Source organism: Grosmannia clavigera (assembly GCF_000143105.1).
Source record: "Grosmannia clavigera kw1407 unplaced genomic scaffold GCSC_161, whole genome shotgun sequence".
Classification (NCBI taxonomy): Eukaryota; Fungi; Ascomycota; class Sordariomycetes; order Ophiostomatales; family Ophiostomataceae; genus Leptographium; species Leptographium clavigerum.
This window is the reverse complement of record NW_014040778.1, coordinates 905,063-931,152: the sequence shown is the minus strand read 5'-3', so window position 1 is coordinate 931,152 and position 26,090 is coordinate 905,063. Positions and strand designations below refer to the sequence as shown.

Below are 26,090 nucleotides of genomic sequence, written 5' to 3'. Positions count from 1 at the left end.
GCGATAAATGCCACATCAACCACTGCGATATCCGAAACGTGGCCGTATTGGACGCGATACGATCGATCGAAGGGCCATTTGCGTTTGCCTACTTCGACAAACCTGCTCGGCGGCTGTACTTCGGGAGAGACCGACTAGGTCGGAGATCATTGCTCATACATTCCGGTCCTGACGAGAACACGCGTCTGCCGCACTTTACTCTTTCGAGCGTTTCTGAATTACAGGATCCGAAGTGGAAAGAAGTTGAGGCTGATGGCATTTATGTGATCGACCTGTCGCAATTTGAATTCTTCCAGGAAAATGAAGCTCGAGTCATACGTCATCCCTGGACGACCAGGATGGACAATAACCTATCAATTGTGAGTTGGAGACTGAGTATAAGGCTTACACACATCCTAATGCTTATCACATTACCGTTTCGCGAAGCTTACTACAGAAAGGTGTCAGGAATCGGTCTGTTTAATATGTGTACAGCTCTGCTGCATCAAAGCGCCCTTGATGCCGATTCCCCTGCTGTTTCTGGTCTCCGTGATCGCCTGTTGTCAGCTTTACGGCCGCGGATTGCTGGGGTGCCAAGACCACCTACGTCGGAAGAGACAGTTGACATACGTATTGCAATATTATTTTCTGGAGGCCTTGATTGCACAGTCATAGCTAGGCTGTGCCATGATCTGCTGCCTCCGCAGCAAGGCATCGACCTGATCAATGTGGCATTTGAAAATCCCCGGGTGGCGTCTCACCTGAGTGAGCATGTGGTGGATGTATACGAAGCTTGCCCAGACAGAGTTACTGGAAGGAAGTCCTTTGCCGAATTGCAGCGTGTTTGCTCGAGCCGGACATGGCGGTTTATTGCAGTAAGCACACACAATCACCACGATGGCATGGCATACTAAAGAGAGACGCAACACAGGTGAACGTTCCTTACACAGAGACAGTGTCTCACAGACCGGATATCATATCCATTATGCATCCGCACAATACTGAGATGGACCTCTCAATATCCTCCGCACTCTATTTTTCTGCTCGCGGTATCGGACGTCGTTGCTTGGAGGATGGGTCGTCTACATGGTATTCCTCCCCGGCACGGGTTCTCTTGTCAGGATTGGGTGCGGATGAACTATTTGGTGGGTATGGCCGTCATGCCGCTGCTTTCCTGCGCCGTGGCTACGCAGGCCTTGCAGACGAGCTCCGTCTAGATGTGACGCGGTTGGGCAAGCGAAACCTTGGCCGAGACGACAGAGTCATGGCTCACTGGGGTAAGGAAGTCCGCTTCCCATTTTTGGATGAAAATCTTGTTCGCTGGGCCATGATGCTCCCGGTATGGGAAAAGTGCGATTTTGCAAATCTGTCAGATGACACTGACGGAAGAGGCCTGGAGCCGGCGAAACGGGTTTTACGTCTGGTAGCAGTATCGTTGGGCATGAAAGGCGTAGCCCGGGAAAAGAAACGAGCAGTAAGTCCTCCATGGCTCTCTTCGAAAACTGTTCAGTGCCAGAAGCTAAGTGGTACGTTTTGAACTACAGATCCAGTTCGGCGCTCGAACGGCCAAAATGGAAAATGGCAGAGTAAGAGGCACGGCTACTGTTTCTTAAGGGAGATATGTTTCGTCTAAAGCAAATTTCTTGTGGGCTGGCAGTGATGACAATCAGATACTTCTGAGGGACTCAGACATACGCTGCATAGACCATGGCACTTGTGCATCTGTTTCTGTGCGTTAGTACAGTAACCCCTGCTGCCTGGCTCGCGGTTCTGTTGATATTTTGAGCCCCAAGGAAGAAGTAAAGGCAAGTCTGAGCCAAGCCACAAGCAATATATACAACAGGGTATTTCGAACCAAACTGCATCTTTGCCGTAACCGCAGATAATTATAAGTAAGGGTTAAAAGTAGCTATACAGCTCATATTATAAGACCTTGGCTGTCGGACTCATCCTTCGCCTGAGTCCGAGCGGTGTTATCTGCGATCTGGTGAGCATTGTAATGATGAATTGTTGATGCAGCTCTGCAACAATACGGCCCCCAACCTTCTTTCAGGCTTGAAAGTATCTAACATTCTAGAAAAGAGGATAAAAAAGGTGTCGGCCCCTACCTCACGACTATTCATCGAGGAACGTCCCAAGCAGCTGGGGCGGCTGTTCACAGCAGGCAAACACTATTACGATACTGGTCCGCTCTTCTTTTGAACTTGTCTCGAACAGGGGACGAGCAGATCGTTGACACTGCCTGAATGCATATGCGGTACCATTGCCAATCGCCGCGATCTCGGGGTTCAGGATGTCCCCGTGTACTCGCCGAAAGCCCAGGTCCAGAAGATAATATTCTTGCACAGTGGGAAGGTGACCTTCTCAAGGTGAGCCAGAATGGCGATGTATTTGGCCATGACGTTGTCCTCGGTCGTGGAGCCGGTTGATACCAGCGGCTGGTAGTAGTCTTCGATGTGAGCGGTCAAGTTCTTTTTGGTGTTGAAATACAGCCGGATGTCGGTGCCATCGTCAAACCAACAGGGTTGGTGAGAAGTGCACACCGGGAAGGGTATATGTGTTGCTAATGTGCTATTTGTGACGTCAAAGGTGTAGCGCAGACCAAAGGCGCGAATGCTAGCATCAAACATAACGATGGACATAACGCTCAGGCAGCGAACGTAAGAGATCGTCGAGAGCGGTTGACACCCACCAATGCATACTGCATGGCCTGGCCAAGTGGCGTTGTCGTGGTGACGGGGATGTTCATATGCACCAGCTGGGTTTTATCTGGGTAGCTCTTCATCCATTCGGTGTTCCCACCAATCCTTTTGACGTAGAGCCTGATATAGGGGCAGCATATATCTTACAAGGACTTTGTTCAATTCGAGCAGGGCTACGGGAACGGCAGCAAACGACACAGGGCGTGATGACTGAGGTCGCCTAGATTCACAGGTAACCCTGCCGGAGAAGATCAACACGTTGGCCAGACAGCCAGGCCGACGACGGTTTGCATGCTCGTTATGAGACGTATTTCGGGAAGACAGCTTGCACGTGGCTGCCGTACCAGGAAGTGAAGATGACTGATAGGACGATCTGCTTCTGCACGTGCAGTAGGCATGACGCGCCTTGATTAGTGCGTCCAGGACTGCTGCTAGGGCGCGGCACATGTACCTGGCGGCGTCATTTGATTGGTCGTGCCTAAGCCTCCTGCGAAGTGGATGGACAGAGAGCTCTTTCCGTTTGCACAGGTTTGAGCGGCGCCGACATCGTCGACATCGCCGACACGGCCGAGGAAAGTGCGACAGTCAACTGGAGGCAGTGGAGAAGTATTAGTATGTCGCAGCGTCATGCCCCCTGCTGGTTCTGGCTTCGTCTCGATCCAGGCGCCTGAGCACCAGCCAGAGTTCGTGTGTGCCGACATATATCCCGACAACATCCATCATTATGTCTCATATGCAGCGCAATATGGTGGCCGCCGGCCTCATTGGCTATGCCCAGGCTCTGTCGGGCGTGCAAACGCTGTATCCGACCATGCTTAATGACTCGTCATCAGCAACATCACGCTCGGCACCTATGGCGGCCTGTACACGGCACTGACTGAGGGCCCGACAACAGCGACGCCGTACGGAACGTATGACTACTGTTCCATGCCGCACCCGCGGACGGCTGAGTACCAGCTTCCTGCGCCACTTCGAGCCAGCAGTGATACCGGCATCACGGGCAAACTCGTATTCCTGGAGTACTTGCAGCGCCACCAATGCCGCATACCGTACAAAATTCTCCCGGGCGGCGAGGTGAGCGAGAGGTGACGGTAGTAGAGGCAGCGGGCGAAGAAGAAGGACAAGCTGACCGAGCGTAGGACCAGTGTACACGCAGACGTACCAGGACGAGACCGACCCGTTCTCCGCCAACGTCAATGGCACCTGCCAGTTCCCCCAGATTACGCTGGGCGGCATCCAGGACGGTTACCAGCACGGCCAAGATCTGTGGGCCGTTTACGGCGAGAAGCTTGGCCTGATCCCGGCGTCGCCCCGGGCTGGCCGCATCTGGCTGCGGGCCACAGACTCGCCGCTCACCCAGGGCTCGGCAGGCGCTGTGCTTCGCGGTATGTGGCCTGGCTACAAAGGCGCCCCGCCGCTGCACCTCATGGAGGGCGGCGTTGACACCGTCAACGCGGGCTACTCGTGCAACGCCATCAGCAGCATACAGAGCCAGTACAAGTCGACATCCGCGTGGGCCACCCATCTGGAACTTACAACCGAGCTGCGCGCCTCGCTCGGCTCGATGCTCGGTGCTACGGCGGCGTCGTGGCAGAACACCTTTGACCACTTTGCCGACAACCTGCAGGGACGCCTGTGCAACGGCTACGAGCTGCCCTGCAGCACCACAAACAGCTCTGCCTGCGTGACCGAGGCGCAGGCCGACATGGTCTTCCGTGCCGGCGACTGGGAGTGGAACTACTACTACCGCACCCAGCCCTATGTAGACAAGTATATCCAGGCTGTTGAGGGCCTCTTCATCGGCGAGGTCGTGGCCCACCTGCAGGCCGTGCTCGACGGCTCCTCTGCTCTGGACTACGCTCACCATTTCCTCCATGACAACGACATTGGCCCCGTCCTGGGCGCGCTAGGAATCAACGCCATGCGCTGGCCTGCCATGGCGGCAAATGTTGCCTTGGAAGTCTGGTGCGTCAACATTGCCTGTCTCTTTACGTGTGCTTTGCTGATCTCTTTAGGGAAACAAACAATGCTATTTCTCCATACCACGCCCGTGTCCTGTATAGTGGCCAGCCGATCGAGACTATCCATGGCATTCTGGACTGGATTCCCCTACAGCAGCTGATCAGTATTCTTAGGCCCTACGTGCTGACGGACATTGCGAGTCTGTGCAGCAGCTAGGCTCTACCCACGAGTAGCTGCTGTACACTCTTGTCGTGGTGCAGCTGCTCGGACTTGCAGCTCCAAGGTATATTTTGGATACGATACGTTCTACTTGCACCATAGAGCACGATACAAGTTCAAGACGGCCGAGCCGTCCACGCTAAGGAGACAACAGTAAAATCAAACCCATGCGTCGTCATAACGTTAGTATTTTAATATGTTTTCATAACCTGAAAGAGCCATGCACTTTACACATATATATGCGCGTTGTTTTTATATCACCTTACCCTTCCCTTCCCTAGTTCACCTTCACTACAAGCTTCCCTCCTCGGATCTCGCCTTTGCGCATCCTGTCCAGGCCGTCGTTCACGGTATGCAGACCATCCTGCACGTCAACGATTCGAGGTGGTACCAAAGCTCCTTCTGCGAGTAGCCGCTCAAGCCAGACGACAAGCTTCCCGCCCACCTCCGGCACCTCGTGGAAGAGCTTGATGGGCACGTTGTGGTACACGACACCATTGGGCCGTGCAATCTTGGGCAGCCCAGTGAGGCCGACAAGATGTGCCGAGCTTCCCGTCTCAGCTGGCGGCGTAGATGGAGGTGTTCCTGGGGGCAAGACAGCGGCCTTGGTGGTGTAGTCGGGACGCAGAGCTTCGAGGAGGGCCTCGGCGGATTCACGGCCGCGTGTATCGAGGCCGAAGCGCAGCTGACCATGGGGAAGGTTGCCCCGGATGATCTGCACTGCCCGAACTGGGTCGTGACTGTCCACGAGAATGTCGGGCCGCAGGTTGGGGTCTTCTGATAGGCGCAGGCCATGCTTGGCCTTGTCGACAATGGAGATGACGCGCAGGCCCGCCAGCCGTGCTAACTGGACAGCCAGCATAGCTGACGTCGAAGAGGCACCCCATACGGCTATCCAATCACCGGCCACAGGTCGCTCATCCTCGTTGATGCCGTGGAGGCATTCGTCGCGGATGTCGCTCGGTAGTGCGTTCTCTGGCACCTTTCGGACGAGTGTCCACAAATCTGGCCCGTCCAGGGCCTTGGTGAAGTCAACGCCCATGCAAATTCCGAGGGCCAGAACGGCAGCAGCGAAGGCAACACCCAGGGTAGCGCCTTGTTCGAAGCTGAGCTGGGGCGGTATCTGAGCGAGGTTGAAGTCAGCGGCGACGACATACTCCTGGTATGTAGCCTTGCGCAGATCTCGATAATCTGTGGAGATGACGAGCACCTGTTTTGGTTAGACAGTGCTGCTGGAGCGGAGGACAACGGAATAAATGAAGGCGGCGAGGAAAAAACCCAGACGGGACGGAGAGACAAACCTTGTCGCCGAGCTTAAACCGGGACTGTGCGTCATGGACTTTGACAACGGTGCCGGCTGATTCACGGCCAGAGATAAAGGGCAGTTCTGGAATACCGAATCCATAGTCTCTGGAGGCTTGGGTCAGCACTGACAGCACCACTCGACGGGGTGCAAAGGACGCGAGACTCACGGTGATTTCCAGTCAATTGGATTGAGCCCGATCACATGAGTCTTCACCAGGACCTCATGTTCCCCCCGCAGCTCGGGGATGGCATGATCCTCTGTGGCTTGATAGGGCTGCTTTGTGCCGTGCAGCAGAAGAGCACGCTGACGGCCCGGAATCTCGATCATTGTCGGCAGCGTGGGCTTGTCGGCGACCTGCCACAGCGCCGCGGGGACGACAGCAGACGCCTCTTGGCTTTCGTTGCCTTTTGGCAACCGCCCATCTTTACGTCTGTTCTGCGGCAGCCACATCTGGAGTATCGATGACCAGCGTCTCATGGCCGTGGCGAGGGTTGTAGTGGCGACGTGAGAGTTCTTCGACCGGGACCCTCTTTCAGCTCTCCCTTTCTATTGCACCCTCTCGCGAGCAGACGGCAGTAGGCGTGGTACCACCCAATATATTTTGCTTGTCATCGCAACCGGCGGCCGTATCGCTGAGGTTCTTGACCGTCCAGGGGTTGCGGGCTATGATTGGACGTGACGAGCAATGCGTGCGAAGTGCGTGCGAAGGTGTCATCTTTAGCGCGGATAGGGGAATCTCCCACGACCAGCACAACGATGTCGATCGCAGCCCGAAACCGGACGGACAGCAATGGCGGATGCAAGACACCTTTCCGATGTTATTAGCGTCGGATAGCAGGCGACGAGCAACGATTCGTGAGGAGGGCATGAAATGGCGCCAGATCTGGCCAGTGCTAAAAGAGAAGGGCCTGGATGAGCTACGGACTTTGGCAGGAACAGACAGAGCACGCTAGTTGAGATATCATTGCTTCTCGTTCTGTCAAAATACAGGGTTTTGTTCCTTTTCCTTCATTTCTCTGTTATTGTCTTTTTCTTTTCTTTCTCGTTTCTGCTCACACCTGCGCTTCTCTTGTCAGGTAGCTCTGCTCAGATGTTTGGTTGGCTGCCTCCTGTCTTGACCGCTGTCGCAACTGCTTCCGCAGCTACATACGGAGGGTCCTCTTCGTAAACGGCGTACTTGTACCTGCTGCCGGGATGGTCGACTCGGAGACCGCTCTGCCCCTTGCCATAAATCTTCTCCCGGCTTGTGAGTGGCTGGTCCGAGGGGGAAGGCAGCTCCGGATACAGACCACGGCGACGGAGCTCGGGCACAAGAAGGTCCACAACGTCCTCAAAGCTGCCAGGTGTGATGACGTAGCCAAGGTTGAAGCCGTCAATGTCCGCCTCGCGAATCCATTCCTCCAGTTCGTCCGCTACCGTCTGCGGGCTGCCCACCGACACGGGACCCAGGCCGCCTATGCAGGCCCGCTCGGCGATCACACGCGGTGTCCACTTGGGTATGTTCTTGCTAGTCGTGACAAAGGAGTCCAAGATGCTGCGCACCTTGTCCGCCACCTGCGAGTCATCACGCGTGATTTCCTTGTCTAGCGGCAGCTTGGAGATGTCAATGCCGGTCCACCCGCTGAACAGCACCAGGCCTCCGACGGTCGAAGCGTATTTCTTGAATTCGGTGTGCTTCTCTTCTGCTTCCTCGTCGGTCCGGCCGAGTATGGGCGTAAATGTGGCGAAAAACTTGATTGACCGCGGATCGCGGCCGGCCTCGGCAGCCAGGCGGCGAATGTTGTCGGCTTTGGGCCGCAGCACCGCAGGCGAGTGTGCTGACACGAAGACGGCCTCTGCGTGCTGTGCCGCAAAGGCAGAACCAGCAGGCGAGGTACCAGCCTGAAACAGAAAAGGCGTGCGCTGTGGAGACGGATCGACAATATGCTTCGAGCTCAAATTGTAGAACTGACCCTCATGGTTGATTGTCCGCACCTTGCCTGGGTCTGCATAGCTATCATTTTCAGAATCTGGCGCTACGGCATCGTCAGCCCAGGAACCCTCCCAAAGCCTACCCAAGCCATCAGTATTAGACAGACGTGAGGAGCAGAAGCAACAGCAGCAGGACAGCTGCGACCACTTACTTGTAAGTCACCCGCAGATACTCGTCGGCCTGCGCATACCGTAAATCGTGTTCGATTGGAACACTTAGGCCGATAGCTTTAAATGCTGATTTCTTCCACGACGTGACAATATTCCAGGCAATGCGTCCGTTCGTCAGGTGGTCCAGTGTTGAGAAGCGCTTGGCCAAGAGGAAAGGAGGCTCAAAGGAGGTCGACGCAGTAATCCCAAACGCAAGATTTTTTGTCACAGCTGCCATAGCCGTGATCGGCTGATTTGTCAATAACGGACCGCCTGGACGCCAGGGGATCGGAGCGGCGCAGTCACCCGGGGTCTTACTATGCTGGGGTCCGTTATGGGCCATTGCGCTGCCCGGCGGATGCAGTTGTCAAGGCTGTCTTCGTACGTGTCGTAGCCACCATACGAGTCGGCCAGAAAGAGCGCGTTAATGCCGCCTCGCTCGAGAGTTTTAGCCAGTTCGATCCAGTAGTCTAGCTTTCGCTTGGTTGCCGATTTGTCCTTGGGATTCTATGGATTCGTGACGCATCAGACGCTGCAAGCTTCTGCCAGGAACGGTTGGCCGCTTTGTCTCTGTTTGCTCACCTTCCACTGACCAGGCGACAAGTGACCGATTGTTGACATATCAAAAGCATTCAACAGGATCTGGTGCTTGCCGTTCCCAAGGTCGTGCGGCCCCCCAACATTGCCATTGTTTTTTGTTTGCGTGTCGGCCATCGTGATCGGCGTCTAATTTCTTCCGTCGTCGTCGAGCTTGCTCGATTTTTTCGAGCCTTTTCGGAACTGTCTATGTGTCGGAAGCCCGTTTGCGCGGACGGGTCAACCGACTTATACATCGTAAGCATCAACCCATTTCGCAAGAGCATGGAGGAATGAAGTGCTGCAGCCAAAGCCAATGGCGGGATTGCGCGCTGTTTGTCAAGCCTATGGCTGTGATACACTGCTTTGCGCCAGTGAAAGCCAACGGCGATGTTGTGATTTATAAATAGATGATGCAACAGGTGCTTTGGCGCTATCACTTTAAGGCGGGCGCTCAGACTGGGCGGCCAACGTTACGTCTACACACCAAACTTACCCCTCCTTTATCTGCTTAGGCAAGAGCAGAGAAAATCAAGCATATCCTGTGTACGGAGTACTTCGTACATACCACTGTCTTAGAATATCGTATCTTCCGTACCTTTATGGCGCCAGTAAAGGGCTATCTCATCTGCGAACGAGAACCAGCTTGCAAAACTGAAAAAGACAAAATATCATACACAGTGGCCTGATGTCGCATCAAAGCGTGCCTGAAGAAGCCTCTAGGATGGCTGCGAGCGTCGAGAAGCTAAGACCCGGATCATCTGGAGGGCATTATTTGGCGATAATCACGGACCTCTTGATGTATCTTCATCGGCTTTACTGTGAAATCTCAAAAAATCGGCCTACTCTTTTCTAGGAAACTTGCGCTCCCGTAGAGACATTTACGACCTCCGAAACCTGTGCGTGATATTTGTTGGCGCCAGGGTGATCAAAAGTGCTAAAGAGGTATGCCGTAAAGCATACTATGAAATCATCTCGTACGTCGAACTGATGGGTATTATAGTAACAAAAGACGACAAGCTCAGGCCTGTAGATTCCACCGTCGCCACGACTGGGGAAGGCCGGAATGGCGTCACTTGCATGTTGCTGTCATGGCGAGGCTCGTTCCAGCATCAGGTTGCAGCACTTCGTGAGCCACAGTGGGAGGATCTCAACTTCATCCAGCACTCTGGTCAGGTAAACAACGATATGAACAATTTACCAGGGGCATTACGGATATCGTCTTTACCGGCGATGACCTCGCCGGAATGTATCACCTGAAGAAGTCCACGGTTCACCCAAAGACACAGCTTGAATAAGCCGTCCTTGTTATTGACAGAGACATAAAGCAGCTGGCCAGAAGTGAAGGCTATGGGCAGGATTCAAGCAGCAGGTTAAATGCACCCGGTTTTGTCAGGTCTGTATTCCAGTGCACAGCAAACGTTTACTGAGGCCCATTATCCGTACACATGTGACAAGCCTTTCTTCTCTCTTTCTTTTTTGGCATAATTACGACGCAACATACAACCTACAGTGTCATCATTGGACAAGCAGTGCCATGCCATTCTCTCGAGCCTTGCGACCGTTGTTATCGTAGATGATGTGACTAAACGTGTCATAATCGTTGTCATCTACGAGTGTTTCGTCGTCACCGTCTGGGCACAACGCGGCATACAAACCCTGACCGGGCTGGGGCCACGCATCCATTAAGCCCGTTGGGTCTTCTTCGTCGGGGTCAATTTGCGTCCCAAGTACCGCCTTGGCTGTTACCTTCGTGGGAGATTTATGCCCATGTCCACTACCAACTGCTTTGCTATTTCCACCCTTGATGCTTTGACTCGGTAGCTTCGCTTTAGTTGCAGAGGAAGCCGATTTTTGAATTAGACTCATCGTACCCTTGCGGTACGACCCGGTGTTGGACTGACTATCGTTGCGAAGTGTGTGGTCGATGACGGGTGGCTGTGCAGGCATCGGCTTGGTGGTGGGTGGGAAGATGGGAAGGTCTGGATGTAGTTCGGTGCTGCGTATGAGAAGCTGTACCAGCTCACCTCCAGACAAAGTGGAAAGGTAGGCCAATTTCTAGTACAACGGTCAGAGCTTGACATCCTGAAAGCAGCCACGATGACTAAAGAAGACTCACCTGTCCCGCCGAATGATCAGCCCAACTGACCCGCATGCTGTCGGGGATGGCGTCCCGTGTCGGGGGGTCAATGCTGATCGTCTTCTTCAAGTCAGAATTGCAGACGAGTCTCCTCTTGTTCCCGTTGTCACTCGCGTTACCACTGATAAATTTTATCCTCTTCGGTCCCACCAGACGGCTGCGCTCAGCCGTGCACTTGGCACAGGACCAGCTGGAATTTTCGTGCTGAATCAGGCTGTCGTCGATTTCAGGCTCGTGGCAGAGCTGATGCCAGGAAGCATTGCAGTTGCTGCAGGGAACCATAAGATTGAACATCGGGGATACTGTGCGCGCACACCTCTCGCACCGGACATGTGGCCCCCCATTGAAACCATGGCTTTTGGTGTTTCGTAGTCGTCTTTGCGCGATCTCTACTGCCCTGACTGCGTCTGGATTGTAAAGGGTTGGTTTCCGTGACGATACATCATCCTCTGATATGGCTGAGACAGAAGAGGGTGTGTCTGCATCGACACCACCAACTGTGATCTCTGTAAGCGGAGATGAATCTTTCTGTTTTCTGGGAAATGCTACCATCTCGTCCTCCTGACCGCGACCACGTTTTCGCTTGGACGCGGACTCAACGCTAGGCCTTATAGAAGTCAACGTCGGCGAATCCTTTGCCACTGGCGAAGGCTTTATAAATGTAGAGCTGACGGTTTCTCCACGTTCGAGTCCGCCACCATCGCTGCTGTTGCACCAAGCAGAGTTGACCCGTGTTTGCCGTTCTTGTGTTGAGCGATTAAGGGGTACTGTCACGGTGCCTGCATCACTTGACGGTCCTTTCTTGATGCGACCGAGGATCAGTTCTGTTGCAACAGAAAACTGCCAAGTGTATGGCGACCGCAATGCAGGCGAGTCGCGAGCTTGCGTTTTGGCCGCCGAGGAAGAGCCTACCTCCCTGGACCCTGCATCGCTGGCTGAGGTATGAATGTCGGTGGCTGTCGCAGTCTTAGGCATGGCGGATGAGGCGAGAAAAGGTGAATGTCTGCCATTGACAGCGTGGTGGAGCGGAAAGGTTGGTGAAGCATTGACACCGGATTGTGAATGAGATACTGGCACAAGAGGCGCTGCATTCACAGCAATTGGCTGTGGGAAGGATTCCCCCATTCTACAACCACCACAAGACAATGAGGTGCGTAGCCTATGCAGTGGTGGCTGCTGGAAGGAATGGCTTGTCATTCGGATATGTGCTTGACCTGGACAATTTGATTCACGTGACGTCACGTGTGGTCTTTTGGAAGGAAGAGATCTTCATGATGATTGATCATTGCTCGCCTCGCCCTTCTGCATACAATAGGCGACGAATTGAGCATTGGGTATAATAAGGCAAGGCGATGTCACCTATTCTTTCTTCGAAAATTCGGTGAGCGTTACGTCGGGTACAAATACAGCCATCTCCGTAATTTTTACAGCGTGAATTCCAGCTCTGGACCGCAACAATGAGACACTTTACCGAATCACGCCCTTCTCTTGCAATTTTTTTATCTCAGTCGAGTCGAATCCCAGATGTTCTTTCAGTACCTCTTCAGTGTGCTGGCCCAGAAGAGGCGGGGGCGACCGTATTGTGGGCGGCGTCTCGGAGAGCTTGATGGGAGTATTGACCAGCTTGATGGGGCCGCATTGCTCATGCTCAACCTCGACTACCATATTTCGGGCCTTGGTGTGCTCGTGATTGAGCGCCGTTTTTACGTCGTTGACTGCAGCGTAAGGCATCCCCCTCCCCTCGAATATCTCGAGCCATTCCTGGGTGGTCTTGGTAACGGTGATCTCTTCAATCTTCTGCTCAAGTTCGGTGCGATGGGCCACTCTCTGCGCATTTGTGACGAACTTGGGGTCGGCTATCCACTCCGGCCGTTGAATTCCCTGGCACAGGATACCATAGAGACGGTCGTTGCCCCCGCCAAAGAGGACGTCGCCGTCCTTGGTCTTAAAGGATCTGTATGGGACAATGGAAGCTGCCTGGTTAGCCACGAAGTTCAGTTTGCGGCAGAAAAGCTTCCATAATGGCAATGCGCTTACGATGTGCGGTCCCCCATCGTCCTGTGTCCGGCTGCCCGCTGATCAGGCAGCTGCTTGCGATATTTGCTAGCGTCGCAGTCTGGCAGTCACTGAGTGCCGAGTCAATATGCTGGCCACGACCGGTCTTGGCGCGTGTGAGAATAGCGGCCATGATACTGTTGCTCGTGTATAGCCCAGTCGTCAGATCCGTCACGGCGACACCAACTTTTACGGGCGGGCCGTCACGGCTGCCAGTGATGTGCATCAGGCCGAATTCTGCCTCCACCATGACGTCGTAGCCAGCCCGTGGCGAGTACGGTCCCGTTTGTCCATAGCCAGTAATAGAGGCATAAATGAGGCCGGGATTGATCTTGTGAATAGTCTCGAAGTCAAGTCCGTATTTTTTCAGCGTTCCTGGCAGGTAGTTCTCGACAAGAATATCGCACTTGGCGGCTAGCTTCTGGAGAATTTCAACCCCTTCTGGGTGTTGAAAAGACAGGCCTAGAGACTTCTTGTTGCGGTTGACCTGGTCATGAGAAGGCGAATTTAGCTCGAGACGGTTTCCGCCGACAATCTACCGTAACGTACCCCCAAGAAGTAGGCCGACTCCCCAGGTCCGTCCCGCCCAGACTTGGCCGTGTAGGTGGCATATGGAGGACCCCATGCCCGCGTGTCATCGCCGCGGACGGGATGTTCGATCTTGATGACCTCCGCACTGTTTCTGCGTGTGAGAGGGACGCTGATGTATGGCTAGTTGCTTTGCCTATGTTGCCTACCCAAGATCGCCCAAAATCTGTGTGCAGTACGGCCCGGCCAGGACGCGGGTCATGTCCAACACACGGTAGCCTTCGAGGGGTAAGGTCCCGATTGTGGCAGCATTGCTGGCGACGGGCGTAGCGGTTGATGCCCTCTGTCGGCTCACATGCCCTTGCAACGGCCGATTGGGCGTAGCGCGATATGCCCTGGAGACATGAGACAGTCGTATCCAGGGCACCATAAGAGGGGTGCGGGAAGTCATATGGAAGGAGTGGCCAGTTTGCCGTCACAGGGAGCGAGGTTTTGTATGAAGTTTGTGAGAAAGTTTACCGAGACGAGGCTTCTTATTCACTGATTATGTCCGTTCTTGCGAAAGTCGTTGCGAAACCGGGGGAACCCCCACTTCACGCTGTAGAACGTCTTACGAGACGACCCGGCTTCTTAGACGGGTTGGGAGAAGTCGAAGTGCTAGAGACGGCAATCGAGTACGAAGTACATACTATGTAGTATTCTCCCTAATAGAGCAGTTTCCAAGAGCGGGGTGCAGGCATCAATATCGAGATCTCTTGGTTTTTCGCAACCAAAGTCGGCCAAATGGCTGTGGATGCCGTTCATGGCCGTCAAACGGGCATTCATAAAGTACTCGGTCCCATTTCCATGTGAAATTTGTCACCTAAATTGTCCCTCCTGCTGAAACTGGGGTCCGCTAAAAGGAGGCCTGGAGCGAGGGCATATCGTTCTCCCAAAAACTCGGCACTTCATTTCGCTCCTGCAGTTCGTTAGCTGGCAGATTGAGATGCCCCGCACCTGGGTGTTCGGAGGGCACAAGACACTCGAGAAGCAGCAGTTGGAATTTTAAGCCTGCGACAACTCATTTCGATACCGTGCCATATTCTATCCAGAGATAAGATACAAGTAGACTCAGGAAGCACTACCCGTGTCGCTCTTTCTCAGTTACAATGCCCAACGGACGTCGGTAGGCCGGCTTTGCTATGCGCTAAATGACTTTAATTTCAATTTCTTACTCCACGAAAAGCACCCCTCACTGCTGCGACTCCGCCTCGTCCTTGCCCCCTTGCGTCTCCCAATCTTCTGCCACTCGACCAAAGCTCCCATACCTTCCCATTCTTTAGGCAACGCGTGCTAAAACCGGCTACTATACCCAAGTTAACGCGTCCAAGGATGCGAAACCGGACGTAACTATCGACCGCGATGGCGTCTGCCGGCGAAATCGACGCAAAACCACCGGGTGAGCCATCGACAAATGCCCAGAACAACGACGAAAGCCCAGGTGGCGTCGACCTGCAGGAGTCCCAGTTAGCCACTGACGAGAGCCGGCTGCCTGCGGCTGCCGAAAGCACCAACCCCCTCCTCGTCATGGACCCAGAATATCTTCTGGCCAGCAGCACCCAGTCTACCAAAGAGGACAAGCTCATTGGCCTGCATCTGCATCTGGACAACACGATTGCCGCAGAGACAACAGCAAATCACCAGACATCTGCTGCTGGTAAGGCACCAGCGATGGAGCCTGATACTACGGCTATGGATGCATCTGTAGCAACGCTGATGCCCCCGGCCGCACACGCCAAACCCACGCCAAAGGCCGCCTCGACGGCTGCGGCCATGCAGTTCCTAAACGTAGAGGCTTCACATGTTGCCGGTGGCAGCACTTACGTCGATCCGACCCCAGCAACGCCACTGACCACCTCCCGCCCACCCTCGCGTTCACCATCGAATACTGCCCCCCTGTCCCGCCGATCCTACGAAGCATCTCCTACCAGATCTGACGCTGCCTACGACGACAAGAGGTACACCAGCGAGGATGAACAAGAGAGCGGCTCCCGGGCAGAAATCCAGACCATAATGGGGCAGTTCGGAGAGGGAGGCGGCGGACCGGATGCAGAAGAGGTCATGAGCCCTCGCTTGGAGATCGCTTCACCGATGCTCACTGCCCCGTTACAACACCCACAGCGAAAGTCCAGCTTGGAACCTCTGGCGCCTACCCTTTCCCAGAACCTCCAAGACAGACAGGGGCTCGGAAAGGCAGCCTCGTCTTCATCCACCTCCGCGTCTGCATCAACGAGTACTGTCACACTGCACAAGGACAAGCAACGGTCTGATGCTGATGACCGAGGTCCGCCTGTTCCGCCTAAAGATAGCACCGATACCTTCGCAGCTTCTTTTACTGGGGGAAATGAGCTGCCCCTGTCACCGACCGTTTCTCTACAACGCCCGCCACCGCCCGACCCCGAGCCGGAACCGACACTCCCGTTCGACTTCCAACGATTTCTCGAGCAGCTCCGCAACAAAAGGGCGGATCCCGTAGCAAGGTACCTCAAGTCCTTCCTCTCGGAGTTTGCCAAGCGGCAGTGGATGGTTCATGAGCAAGTGAAGATCATCAGCGACTTTCTTGCGTTTATCGACAACAAAATGGCTGTCTGCGAGGTGTGGCGCGATCTGTCAGACGCTGAGTTTGACAACTCACGTGAAGGAATGGAGAAGCTGGTAATGAACAGGCTGTATACGCAGACTTTCTCACCTGCTATCCCGCCCCCTCAGCCCATCCCGGGTGCAAAACCAAAACGTCGCGGTGGTGATCGGCCGATGGGCCCCGGCCGAAGGGGGCAACACCAAGAAGACGTCGAACGGGATGAGGTTCTGTCCCAAAAGATAAATATTTACGGCTGGATTAAGGAGGAGCATCTCGACATACCCCCGGTGGGGGACAGCGGAAAGCGCTTTCTCAAGCTGGCTCAACAGGAGCTTTTGAAGATCAAATCGTACAGGGCGCCGAGGGACAAAATTATCTGTGTCCTTAACTGCTGCAAGGTCATCTTTGGTAAGTGAATTGTTCGGCCGATCCTCGACATTTTAAAATGTACAACTAACCAGATATTTTTCCAGGACTTTTAAAACACAACAAAGTCGACTCGTCCGCCGACTCATTCATGCCCATGTTGATATATGTTGTTCTCCAGGCGAATCCGGAACATTTGGTCTCAAACGTCCAGTACATTTTACGCTTCCGGAACCAGGAAAAGCTCAGCGGAGAGGCTGGCTACTATCTCTCGTCTCTGGTATGGCCCCTTTTAGATTTTGATGGTGTGCTGCCGTTTTCCCGCATACTCCAAGAAGAAAACTAACAGCTGTTGATTGGAAGATGGGTGCCATCCAGTTCATCGAGAACATGGACCGGACAACATTGACGATAACGGACGAGGAGTTCGAACAGAACGTTGAAGCAGCCGTCTCAGCCATCGCCGAGAAGCATCGTGCCGCATCGCCACCCCTGCCAGTCCCTCCTCTGTCGGAAAAGGACGAAGTGGATAGCCAGCGGCTCCTACCGCGTGGTGGCGGACCTTCTTCGTCTGCGTCTGGTGCAGGAAGGTTATCGACAGATATAGATGCGGCACGACTCAGCATGAGCATGCCCGGACGTTCCTTTTCCGCAGACGGTGATGAAGACAGAGACGCGATTACTGGGCTGCTTCGCACAATACAAAGGCCCTTGAGCACGATCGGGCGAATCTTCTCGGATGAGTCTGTCTCACCGTCCAATGCTAGGGGTCGCAGCCCTGCACCAAACCTCCGTGCCGGCGTGCCGGGTCGATCGCCGACGGCGAGCGAGTTTGGTTCTGCGGGTGATTTGTCTGCGCCTAGCGAGCAGTCTCCGACTTCTGCATCATCACGACATGCACTTCCGGCGGAAGAGGCAGCGGCTCGGCAAGCCAGCGCGGAAGTTGAAGAAGCTCAAAGGCTACACCGTGTTGAGCACGCCAGCGTCGTCGATACATTGGCTGGCATGTTTCCCGACCTAGACAGGGATATTATCAGTGACGTCGTCTACCAGAAAGAAGGACGGTATGTGCTACTGTGCCATTTGACCCCTATTCAAGAAATTCCGCTAATCTAGTTGTAGTGTCGGCCTGGCTGTCGATGCCTGTCTCGCACTATCCTCATGATACGCCGTGGTTCACCGATACCCACGGGTCGTAGCTCGTCATAACAACAGAGTCATTTTTAGGAAACAACGTGCGTTCATACCCAGTTACTGCATGCTACTGGACGGATACTATCGGTTACGGACTCGCTCTTGTAACAGCATGAGTCAGTTGGAAGTGCCGTAGCTTCTGTAATGGTAATTTTGAAGAAAAGAAAGTGTTGGTCAATACACGGGAGGATAGATACAGATTCAAGCCCGTGTTCACATTACGCTGCAACGGCTCAGGGAAATCATAAAGAAACAGGAATGCCGAAGGAAGACGGCAAACAACTTCGAAAAGTTGCTAGCATAATTCAACTTAGATTTTGAGCATATCTGATTTGCCGCGTAGATCTCTATGTTCCTTGAATGAAAGACATGTGGATTGTCTGTCGTCCAATAAAAAGCGAGGAGATAGTGGTAGCTGTGGCCAATCTTTGGAAAGAAACATGTGGTATGCTGTGGTGATCTCTCGTATCGGGACACCCAACAGCGTAAACAAGCTGCCCAACACAACACTCAGTGATTATTAGCCGACAAAATGGGCATCGAATCTAAGCCAACAAGAACTCGCCCGATGGAGATTCCCGCGGCTAGGTCTGCTACGTTCCAGCAACTTGTGATCGAAGAGCCAGTGCGTCGTCAACTTCTCGTTAGATACGGCTACATAGCGGACATGCTGGTCCTAACAGAAGAAACAGAGGGCGGAACCACATCCCAAAGCTACAGCGATTGAATGTGCGGATGTGCATCTACGTGGTGGCCGGATGAACGTGGACTGCTGTTGCAGTTGCGGAAACAAAGACTGTTCATGCCAGAGGGTGTGTTGTTGAGAGGGTATCATAGGGATTTGATCGATTTTTTCAACTGCTTTGTGTATTGTTGCTGTCTTTATGCCTATCTGTCAAATTAGCCTGTTTATCCACGAACCGACAGATTGTCAATCTCGTCGTCCGTGTATTAGGCCGGTCCGAGGCTACCGCATTGTGTTTCCAACGGAACGCACATGGGCATAAGATGATGTTATTCAAGTTGTGTTCATACATATGCTTATTTAGTAGAGAATGTTTTCAGCTTGAGATCTCTGGCAGGTCTTGTGAGGGTTCGAAGTGCTACTCGAGCTCGCCGTTGGCAGTAGTAACCACGTCCCAGACAGAAGCATCCAAATCCAGCAGATTCGTGTCAATGTCCGTGAAATAATTATCCAGGCTGGAGTCGAAGGGAAGCAATGTGTCATTCCAGCTCGACAGCAAGTCAGACAGGTTCCGGTCAAAGCCCAGCACCGCATCTTGATCCGGAACAGCACTTCCCCAGTCTCCTTGCCGACCTCTCTCGCTACCAAACGCTTCAGCTCCAGCTTCTGTGCAGTTGCCAACATTCTGTGCTTGAGCCGCCCGCTGTTGCCGCAGATATGCCAGTGGTGTCAGCCCTGTAAGTTCCTTAAACTTCCGGTGGAAGTGCCACCGCGACACGCCAGCCTGTGATGCCATCCTGCCGAGAGTTCCATAGTCTGCAGCTCCGGTAGCAGCTTCCTGCAGCATTTCGCGGATTCGCACAACGGCGCGATCCTCGGGCATGATTCCCACGACGCGCGGCTTGCATCGCTTGCATGCCCGGAAACCAGAATCCTCTGCGGTCGCAGGCCCGGAAAAGAAGACCACATTGGCGCGCCGAGCCAGCCGCGCCTTGCAGTTTGGCCGACAGTAGATGAGTGTAGTGCGCACTGCGTAGACAAATGCCCCGTCGGCAGCCGCGTTGCGCTGCTGCACAGCTCGCCAGCGGGCGGTGTCGGTGTCAAAGAGAGTGGCGGATGGATGAGATGGCATTTCGCCGAGCAGTATTACAGAGAGAGGAATAAATTAGAACCAAATTGGAGTCGAAAGAACATGACGGGTAATATAGCGCGGCCATCTTTGAGCCAACAAAGTCGTCATTGCTGTAGAATTGACCAATGAAAATTGATTTTGGCTAGCGGAGGTCAAGGTATCCCAGCAGTGAACTTACTTCTATAGCACTACGGGCAAGAGGCATATAAGAACTTCATTGCCTGATGTCATTTCGTGGTTCGTGTAAACGAATCGAGCTTCATACATTTCCTTGAACAGCCCGGCCTCAAAATTAGATACCGCCTTTCAGGACAAAGAGCTTTTTCAATACTATGGCAGAACCACCGCTGACCTCGATAATCCTCAAATTGACAAGGAGACGATTAAAATAGTAACATCTGTCGTTGAACAACCAGATCTAGGGACCCGAGCGATTTCCTGGCGCTCATTTTGACAACCCATCGAATTGTTTCCCATATCTGTCCTGCCGCCACTCGCAGCAGAGGGACCAAGGCGACTTTCATACTCCCGAGCATGACCGTGATGCCGAAAGACAATGCCGCAGCAAATAGAGCAAGGACAATAGGCCCCTTTGTGGCATAAGTAGTCCACCGGAGAGTCACTGCCTTGTCGTTTTGAGACTCCTGCGTCACAGGCAGCGAGGGTTGCTGGACTGGTCCGTTCACTTCTATCCCGTCTCCCAATTCCACAGACGCTTGGTGCCCAAAGGACGAGACAGGATTCACCGCCGTTTTGTTTTCCACACCCTCTACTATGACAGCCTTGGTGACACAGTCTTTCATAGCCTTCACCGAAGTTGTAAACTCGAGATGGCCGAGGACACTATGGCGTACAGTCACGACGCCATTCTTGTAGACTTTGTAGACAACCGGGTCACGTTTCGGAATAGCCTTCATCCGGCAGCGTCCCGGTGCTACCAAACTAGCAGGACCAACTGCTTGTAAACTTTCAAGAGGAGTGCCTTTATGGCGTATCACCTCGAATTCCGTGCTAGGAAAGTCTAGATGACCGAGCATCCAGCTGCAATCAATTCGCTCAAGCTTGGTGCTTACCTCGCTCGTTACCTTGCTGAAGGTGAGGCAGCGCAGCACAACGACGTCTGTGAGGTTCATTGGCCTTTCTCCCTTGAAAGCTGGAAAAATGCCCTGGCGGTAGAAGCGCTGGCAGTATGTGGGTAGACGATGGTCTGAGCCCAGAATACCGGCTTGAACCAAGTCTTGGAACCAAGCTGGCCATTTCACATCGACACAAGCCAAACTTAGTTGCGTCAAATACGAGACCACATGCTGCTCAAGTATACTGCGCTGGTATGCCGTAATTTTGTAGATCGCCTCGGGAATTCTGATCGTGGCGCCCGAGACACTAATGTCTACTGTCTTGTTCACCGTGTCCGTCACGAGGTATCCGGGAAGCCTCGGATCGCCCCTGAAGAGCGCATTCTTTCCTGTGTCCATGAGAAGAAATGAATTTTGATAAAAAATGTCAAAAGATTGTCATGGGGTCGGAAATATCAAGATAAAGAGTGACCTGAGATGATAGATAAAGTCTCGAAACCTACTTGACCAGCTCACTTCTGGGCGTATGAACATGTGGGTTACTACACGTAGGATGATGCGCTGGTATCCTCACCTTCTGATCAATTGTATAGGTTCTGCTGTCACTTTTGACTGAGATCTCTCACAGCAACTAACGTGCTCAAGTTATGAAGGGAAACCAAACACCGAAATCATACGCGGTATAAGAAGTTGAAAGAAAAGTTGCCTGATACCTAAAAGGAACGCCAAGTCAGAACTACTTTGCATAGGATACTGCGAAAGTTTGCATTATTATCTGACTGAGACTGCTTGTTGCGGTGCGTTGGTAAAGTGTAAGGTAGAGACCGAAAGTGTTTTATAGATTAGGGCATGTAGATTGGTGACTCGCAGAGGAGGCTACATTAGTCAGGTAGCCAGCCTTGTACTTCGTACGTTTGCACCTTCCAATACTATAATCCTCGAATTTGGAGATGCTAGTTCGGACAAAGGCTAACTTGGGCTTATAAACCTCGCTTCGAAATCAGACGTCTTCATCATGGTGTCACTGAAGACAAGAAGGCAAGAAGGCAACTATAAATCTTGACTCTCACATTTGACTCTAAATCTAGTCGCAGATTGTTGGATGTTCACAACCTTTCGGATAGTTTCTAGTCCTTAAGCTTAATTTGGTGCAAGCATCACCATCCGCACAACATTAGTACACCCGGTTGATATTTGTTACAGTTCGCTGTTTTTTTAGTAGCTGTAGCTTCTTCTACATGGAAGTGTAGGCGTTGAGAGCCAGCTGGCCGCCAAGATGTGCGTACAGCACGTTGGAACCCTCGGCGATCTCGCCGTTGCGCACCAGATCCATCATGCCTGCCAGGCTCTTGCCCTCGTACACCGGGTCGGTGATGAAGGCCTCGGTCGATGCACCGAACTTGATGGCATCAATGGTCGTCTTGTCCGGGATGCCGTAGGTACCGGCGTGGTACCGGCCGTCGAGGATGATGTCCTTCTCTGTGATGTCGCCGTCTTCTAGTCCAATCTTCACGCCGGTGGCCTTGGCAATGCGCAGCACCTGTGCGGCTGTCTGCTCGACTGTGGCCGAGGCATCTATGCCGATTACTTTGCGCGGCTTTCCGCCCAGCTTTTCGGCCAGCTTGAAACCGGCAACGATGCCGGCCATCGTCGAACCCGTCACGGCGCACACGATGATGGCATCATAGAAGACACCCGCCTCCTTCTCCTGCTGGATGACCTCGAAGGCCCACCGTGCAAAGCCGAGACCGCCAAGCGGGTGGTCTGATGCTCCGGCCGGGATGTAGTAGGGCTTGGCGCCTGCAGCTTGCAGTTCCTTTTCCAGGTTCTTCAGCGTTGGTTTGTGCTCGATGCCAAACGGTGATGGGTCTAGCCGAACGTCGGCGCCCATTAGCCGCGATAGCTGGATGTTGCCGGCCTTCTCGTACACCACATCATCCCAGTTCACCCACTTCTCCTGCACGAGGGCAGCCTTCAAGCCGAGTCTCGTAGCAAGAGCCGCCACCTGGCGCGTGTGGTTAGATTGGACGCCGCCGATGCTAATCAGCGTATCACTTCCGCTAGACAGGATCTCCGGTACAAAGTACCTGCAAGAGCGCCTTGTTAGCAAGAAAGACTGTGGAGCCGGCAACCTATAGCCACACGTACTCAAGCTTCCGGGTCTTGTTGCCACCGTAGGCAAAGCCCGAGTTACAGTCCTCTCTCTTGGCATATATGTTGACTTTCCCCCCGAGAGCCTTAGAGATGCGGGGAAGTGCCTGGATTGGGGAGAGGCCGAAGAGAAGCGACTCCCGGGGGATGGCCGCAAAGGTCTCCGGAAGCTGTACGGGATCGACAGCGGCAACTGCCGCGGAAGTTGATGCTGCACTACTCATGATGGCGGTCAGAAGGGATGGCTGTACAATATATTGGGTGGAAGAGTGTAGTGCAACGCAAAGGAACGAGGATCAACGAACCTTATACCCCATCAAAATTCGCCGTACAGGAAAATTCGCCTGATGCCGACCGATGGGTTTCCCGAAATGGCTGTCCGAGACGGAAAACCGACCGTTCCCGCACTACCTTCCCCGACGGAAAACCTATCTTACAATAGTGTCTTTTTGGGAGCAGTTTCGGCAGGTAGCGCCTACCAAACAGAAGGAAGTACATTCTGCGTAGCTGCATGTTGATGATGCCACGAGGCGCATGCGTTGATCTCTGCTTGTACCTGCCTTATCGAGGGAAGTGAAATGCAAAATTGACACTAGGACCGAGCCTGAGTGGCAAGTATTCTTGTTTGTCCAAATGGACCGGGTTTTATCACATTTGAGTTATGTGGGTCTAGACGGAGTGCTCCATGTCCCCGTCCCCGTGCTTTCTCCGGCGCAATGCCAACGCGTACAAATTTTGGAGGATTGTAAATTCCGCTGTAAACTTGGACGGGCATAACCGTAATTCCTTGGTCATACCAAAGCCATCAACGCCAGTGCTGAAAATCCGAATAAGTTACTTGCCACAATTCTGGAAAAAAGAAATTCTCTGGCATCTGTCCCTGAAGATCATCAAGAGGCTTATCCCACTCCGCGATGCCTCCAACCAGGCCTGATCCATCCTCGACTTCGTCTTGTCCGGGCTGCGCCACATGGTCACGCACCGAATCCGATAACAGCCTGCCTGCACCGCCTGTTCTCTTCCAGAACTCTGCATAACCACCGTCACTCATCTGCTTGACGGTTGTCTCGCACTGGCCTAGACAAATATCCGCGAGGTCCCAATCGGCCTCAGTCTTCATTCGTCTGAGGTAGTCGATCAGCTTCCGGGCACTCTTGACACATGTCACTCCCACATTCTCAGTATGAGCCTCCAGAGCACACCGCAGCATAAGAGTGACCGCAGAAGCAAAATGGTAGGCTGCGTCTGAAGAGTGTCAGGTACATGTCATGTCACAAAAGAGAAGGCACATGAGATTATACAGACGTACAGGGAAGCCAAAACATTCGTGTTTCATCTGTCGAAAGAGAAGTCACAAACTGGATGAGAGAATTGCCGGCCTTGACGCATCTACCCTGATGGTATAGTGCTTCGTCATGGTCGTTTACCCGGCTTGTCTTTATACGGTCAGTCCCTGCTCGACAGCACAACAAGTCGTCTGATTGGGCAGTAAGACAAACCTGCAGCGCGACACGGCAGATGCACATCTTCACAGCTAAGAATGACAGCCTCAGATTTAGAGACCCCGGCTGGTCCCGTTCAAAATCCCCGTGTTCGGGATTGAGCCAGGGAGGAAGAGACTCCTGCCAGTCGTCAATAGACGTTTCTATGCGGCGCAGATTACGCAGCACGTTCTCGAGCGGCTCGTGTCGCAGGCAGTAAATGGTCGACAGCAATTCGCCGAGGATCTTTGTGAGCCGGCATAGGCCTATGAATGACTGTGCTCCCTTGCGGCGTGCTTCAGACACGGTCGAAGAGTTCTCTGACACAGCGCCGTCTAGGATAGTACCCATGGTGGGAAGTACGACGTCCCACTGGTCCCGATGAATGTGGCACGGCGTCCCATGGCAGAGACTTGCCCTGTGGATACCAACGTCGGTTAGATCAGACTGCTGCATTCACAAGGCCAGATGGTAGTCACATACCAGTAGTCGTGGATGAGCAGGGCCCACCAGGTCCTGATACGCAGATTCTTCTGTGGGCTTTCGAGGTTCCAACTGGCCGGATTGCGATTGAGTCCCAGACTCTGGGCCAATGCAACGGCACTGCCCACGTTGATGGCGTTGTACGTGATGGAAGTTATGGGTCGGCCCAAGAGATCTAGTATGCAGGCGACCACGGTGGAAAAACACGGAGATAGGAAGTCCTCGTGCATAGCACTGACAGTCAAGTTCCAGATGTAGCGGATATCGGGTGGTGGACGGCTGGTGGCGGCGATCTTGTCCGACAACTGCCAGAAAACAAGGGCGACGGCATAGATTTCGCAGGTCAAGGCATGCGGAAGGACCCCCTGCTCGTATGCTTTCACAATGGCAGTCTGGTCCAGGATGGGAAAGGGAGGGTGCACAATGTCAAAGTATCTGAAGCGCGAGAACACGTCAGGATAAGGGCAAAGGCCAAGCCGAGCGGGAAAGACGAAGCCATGACACTCACAAGTCCACCAAGTTGGGTCCCAGAGACTCGCATATCTTGTCGATGACCTCGAACTGCTTGAAGCCCGGAGTGCCGTTCCCGGATGACACCCGCGACCGCTGCCGTGGCACCTTCATGTACACGACCGGATTCAGCGGGTCGTCCGAGTAGACGCTGTAGGGGTTCGGATGCACGTGGCTGACGGCTACATTGTCCCGAGGCGAGATGTACTGCTCCAGCATCTGGGCGTCTCGCGCCAACGTGGGGCCCACGATGTGACCTGAGAGATTTGTCTCAGGGACGACTGTGGATTCCAGGTTTGGCGCCGCCTCGGCGGCGTGGGGCGAGGGCCTGTGTGGTGAACCGTGGGCGCTGAGCCGGCCATCCACTGTCTTGTCAACCACGGCCACGGTCTCCGGCGGAGATGAAGGCGGGACGGCCGACGGCCTGTGAGTCTTGTGATCCTTTCGAGGCCGGCGTTGGCGAGGTGTCATCGGCCTGGTGAGGACGGCGTGATCGGCAGACCGAGACGTGCATGTGCGCCAATGCGCCCGGCAGAGGGAGCAGGGCTCATCAAGACGGACCCGATCACATCGCGACTTTCGGCGGCGGCAAAAGTCGCAGGCCGGAATCTTGTGCGATCTGTAGGGCCTGGCAGACACCAATGGGTCCACGTTTTCCGAAGTGCCAACGGCAGCAGCTTCGGCGGCCATGTCCACAGGGATCCAGATGGAGCCGGCTATGGCTTGTTGTCGAAGAAATGATTCAGCGACGGCAAACGTGCGGGAGACGGTCACCATTCTCTCGGTAAACAGACGGCCAAAAGA

At 53.7% G+C, this 26,090-nt stretch overlaps 9 protein-coding genes across 9 annotated transcripts; 2 read left to right on the top strand and 7 right to left on the bottom strand.

The window, feature by feature from the left end:
* Positions 1–2,267: 2,267 nt before the first annotated feature.
* On the bottom strand, positions 2,268–2,728 carry CMQ_8129 (uncharacterized protein; the record flags this gene model as incomplete). Its single annotated transcript, XM_014315670.1, has 2 exons — positions 2,268–2,595; positions 2,682–2,728. The coding sequence occupies 2 exons, from the start codon at positions 2,726–2,728 to the stop codon at positions 2,268–2,270; spliced, it is 375 nt and encodes a 124-aa protein (XP_014171145.1).
* A 580-nt stretch (positions 2,729–3,308) lies between these two features.
* CMQ_8201 (histidine acid phosphatase) lies at positions 3,309–4,859 on the top strand (the record flags this gene model as incomplete). Its single annotated transcript, XM_014315742.1, has 4 exons — positions 3,309–3,364; positions 3,515–3,755; positions 3,838–4,646; positions 4,745–4,859. The coding sequence occupies 4 exons, from the start codon at positions 3,309–3,311 to the stop codon at positions 4,857–4,859; spliced, it is 1,221 nt and encodes a 406-aa protein (XP_014171217.1).
* Positions 4,860–5,139: 280 nt separating this feature from the next.
* On the bottom strand, positions 5,140–6,645 carry CMQ_8092 (zinc-binding dehydrogenase; the record flags this gene model as incomplete). Its single annotated transcript, XM_014315633.1, has 3 exons — positions 5,140–6,072; positions 6,164–6,272; positions 6,335–6,645. The coding sequence occupies 3 exons, from the start codon at positions 6,643–6,645 to the stop codon at positions 5,140–5,142; spliced, it is 1,353 nt and encodes a 450-aa protein (XP_014171108.1).
* Positions 6,646–7,254: 609 nt separating this feature from the next.
* On the bottom strand, positions 7,255–9,003 carry CMQ_8144 (xenobiotic compound family monooxygenase; the record flags this gene model as incomplete). Its single annotated transcript, XM_014315685.1, has 4 exons — positions 7,255–8,218; positions 8,292–8,539; positions 8,608–8,796; positions 8,872–9,003. The coding sequence occupies 4 exons, from the start codon at positions 9,001–9,003 to the stop codon at positions 7,255–7,257; spliced, it is 1,533 nt and encodes a 510-aa protein (XP_014171160.1).
* Positions 9,004–10,383: 1,380 nt separating this feature from the next.
* On the bottom strand, positions 10,384–14,039 carry CMQ_8233 (caib baif family enzyme; the record flags this gene model as incomplete). The annotated part of the gene is made up of 7 exons (XM_014315774.1): positions 10,384–10,607; positions 10,740–10,923; positions 10,985–11,248; positions 12,545–12,978; positions 13,043–13,547; positions 13,610–13,736; positions 13,798–14,039. The coding sequence occupies 7 exons, from the start codon at positions 14,037–14,039 to the stop codon at positions 10,384–10,386; spliced, it is 1,980 nt and encodes a 659-aa protein (XP_014171249.1).
* A 950-nt stretch (positions 14,040–14,989) lies between these two features.
* Positions 14,990–17,739, top strand: CMQ_8120 (guanine nucleotide exchange factor; the record flags this gene model as incomplete). Its single annotated transcript, XM_014315661.1, has 4 exons — positions 14,990–16,616; positions 16,682–16,854; positions 16,938–17,638; positions 17,697–17,739. 4 exons carry the CDS (start codon positions 14,990–14,992, stop codon positions 17,737–17,739), a joined length of 2,544 nt encoding a protein of 847 aa, XP_014171136.1.
* Positions 17,740–18,871: 1,132 nt separating this feature from the next.
* On the bottom strand, positions 18,872–19,585 carry CMQ_8208 (DNA repair and transcription factor; the record flags this gene model as incomplete). The annotated part of the gene is made up of 1 exon (XM_014315749.1): positions 18,872–19,585. One exon carries the CDS (start codon positions 19,583–19,585, stop codon positions 18,872–18,874), a length of 714 nt encoding a protein of 237 aa, XP_014171224.1.
* A 383-nt stretch (positions 19,586–19,968) lies between these two features.
* CMQ_8289 (uncharacterized protein) lies at positions 19,969–21,060 on the bottom strand (the record flags this gene model as incomplete). Its single annotated transcript, XM_014315830.1, has 1 exon — positions 19,969–21,060. One exon carries the CDS (start codon positions 21,058–21,060, stop codon positions 19,969–19,971), a length of 1,092 nt encoding a protein of 363 aa, XP_014171305.1.
* Positions 21,061–21,895: 835 nt separating this feature from the next.
* Positions 21,896–26,063, bottom strand: CMQ_8070 (1-aminocyclopropane-1-carboxylate deaminase; the record flags this gene model as incomplete). Its single annotated transcript, XM_014315611.1, has 7 exons — positions 21,896–22,748; positions 22,810–23,028; positions 23,721–24,057; positions 24,122–24,206; positions 24,312–24,711; positions 24,777–25,211; positions 25,285–26,063. 7 exons carry the CDS (start codon positions 26,061–26,063, stop codon positions 21,896–21,898), a joined length of 3,108 nt encoding a protein of 1,035 aa, XP_014171086.1.
* Between the last annotated feature and the right edge of the window lie 27 nt (positions 26,064–26,090).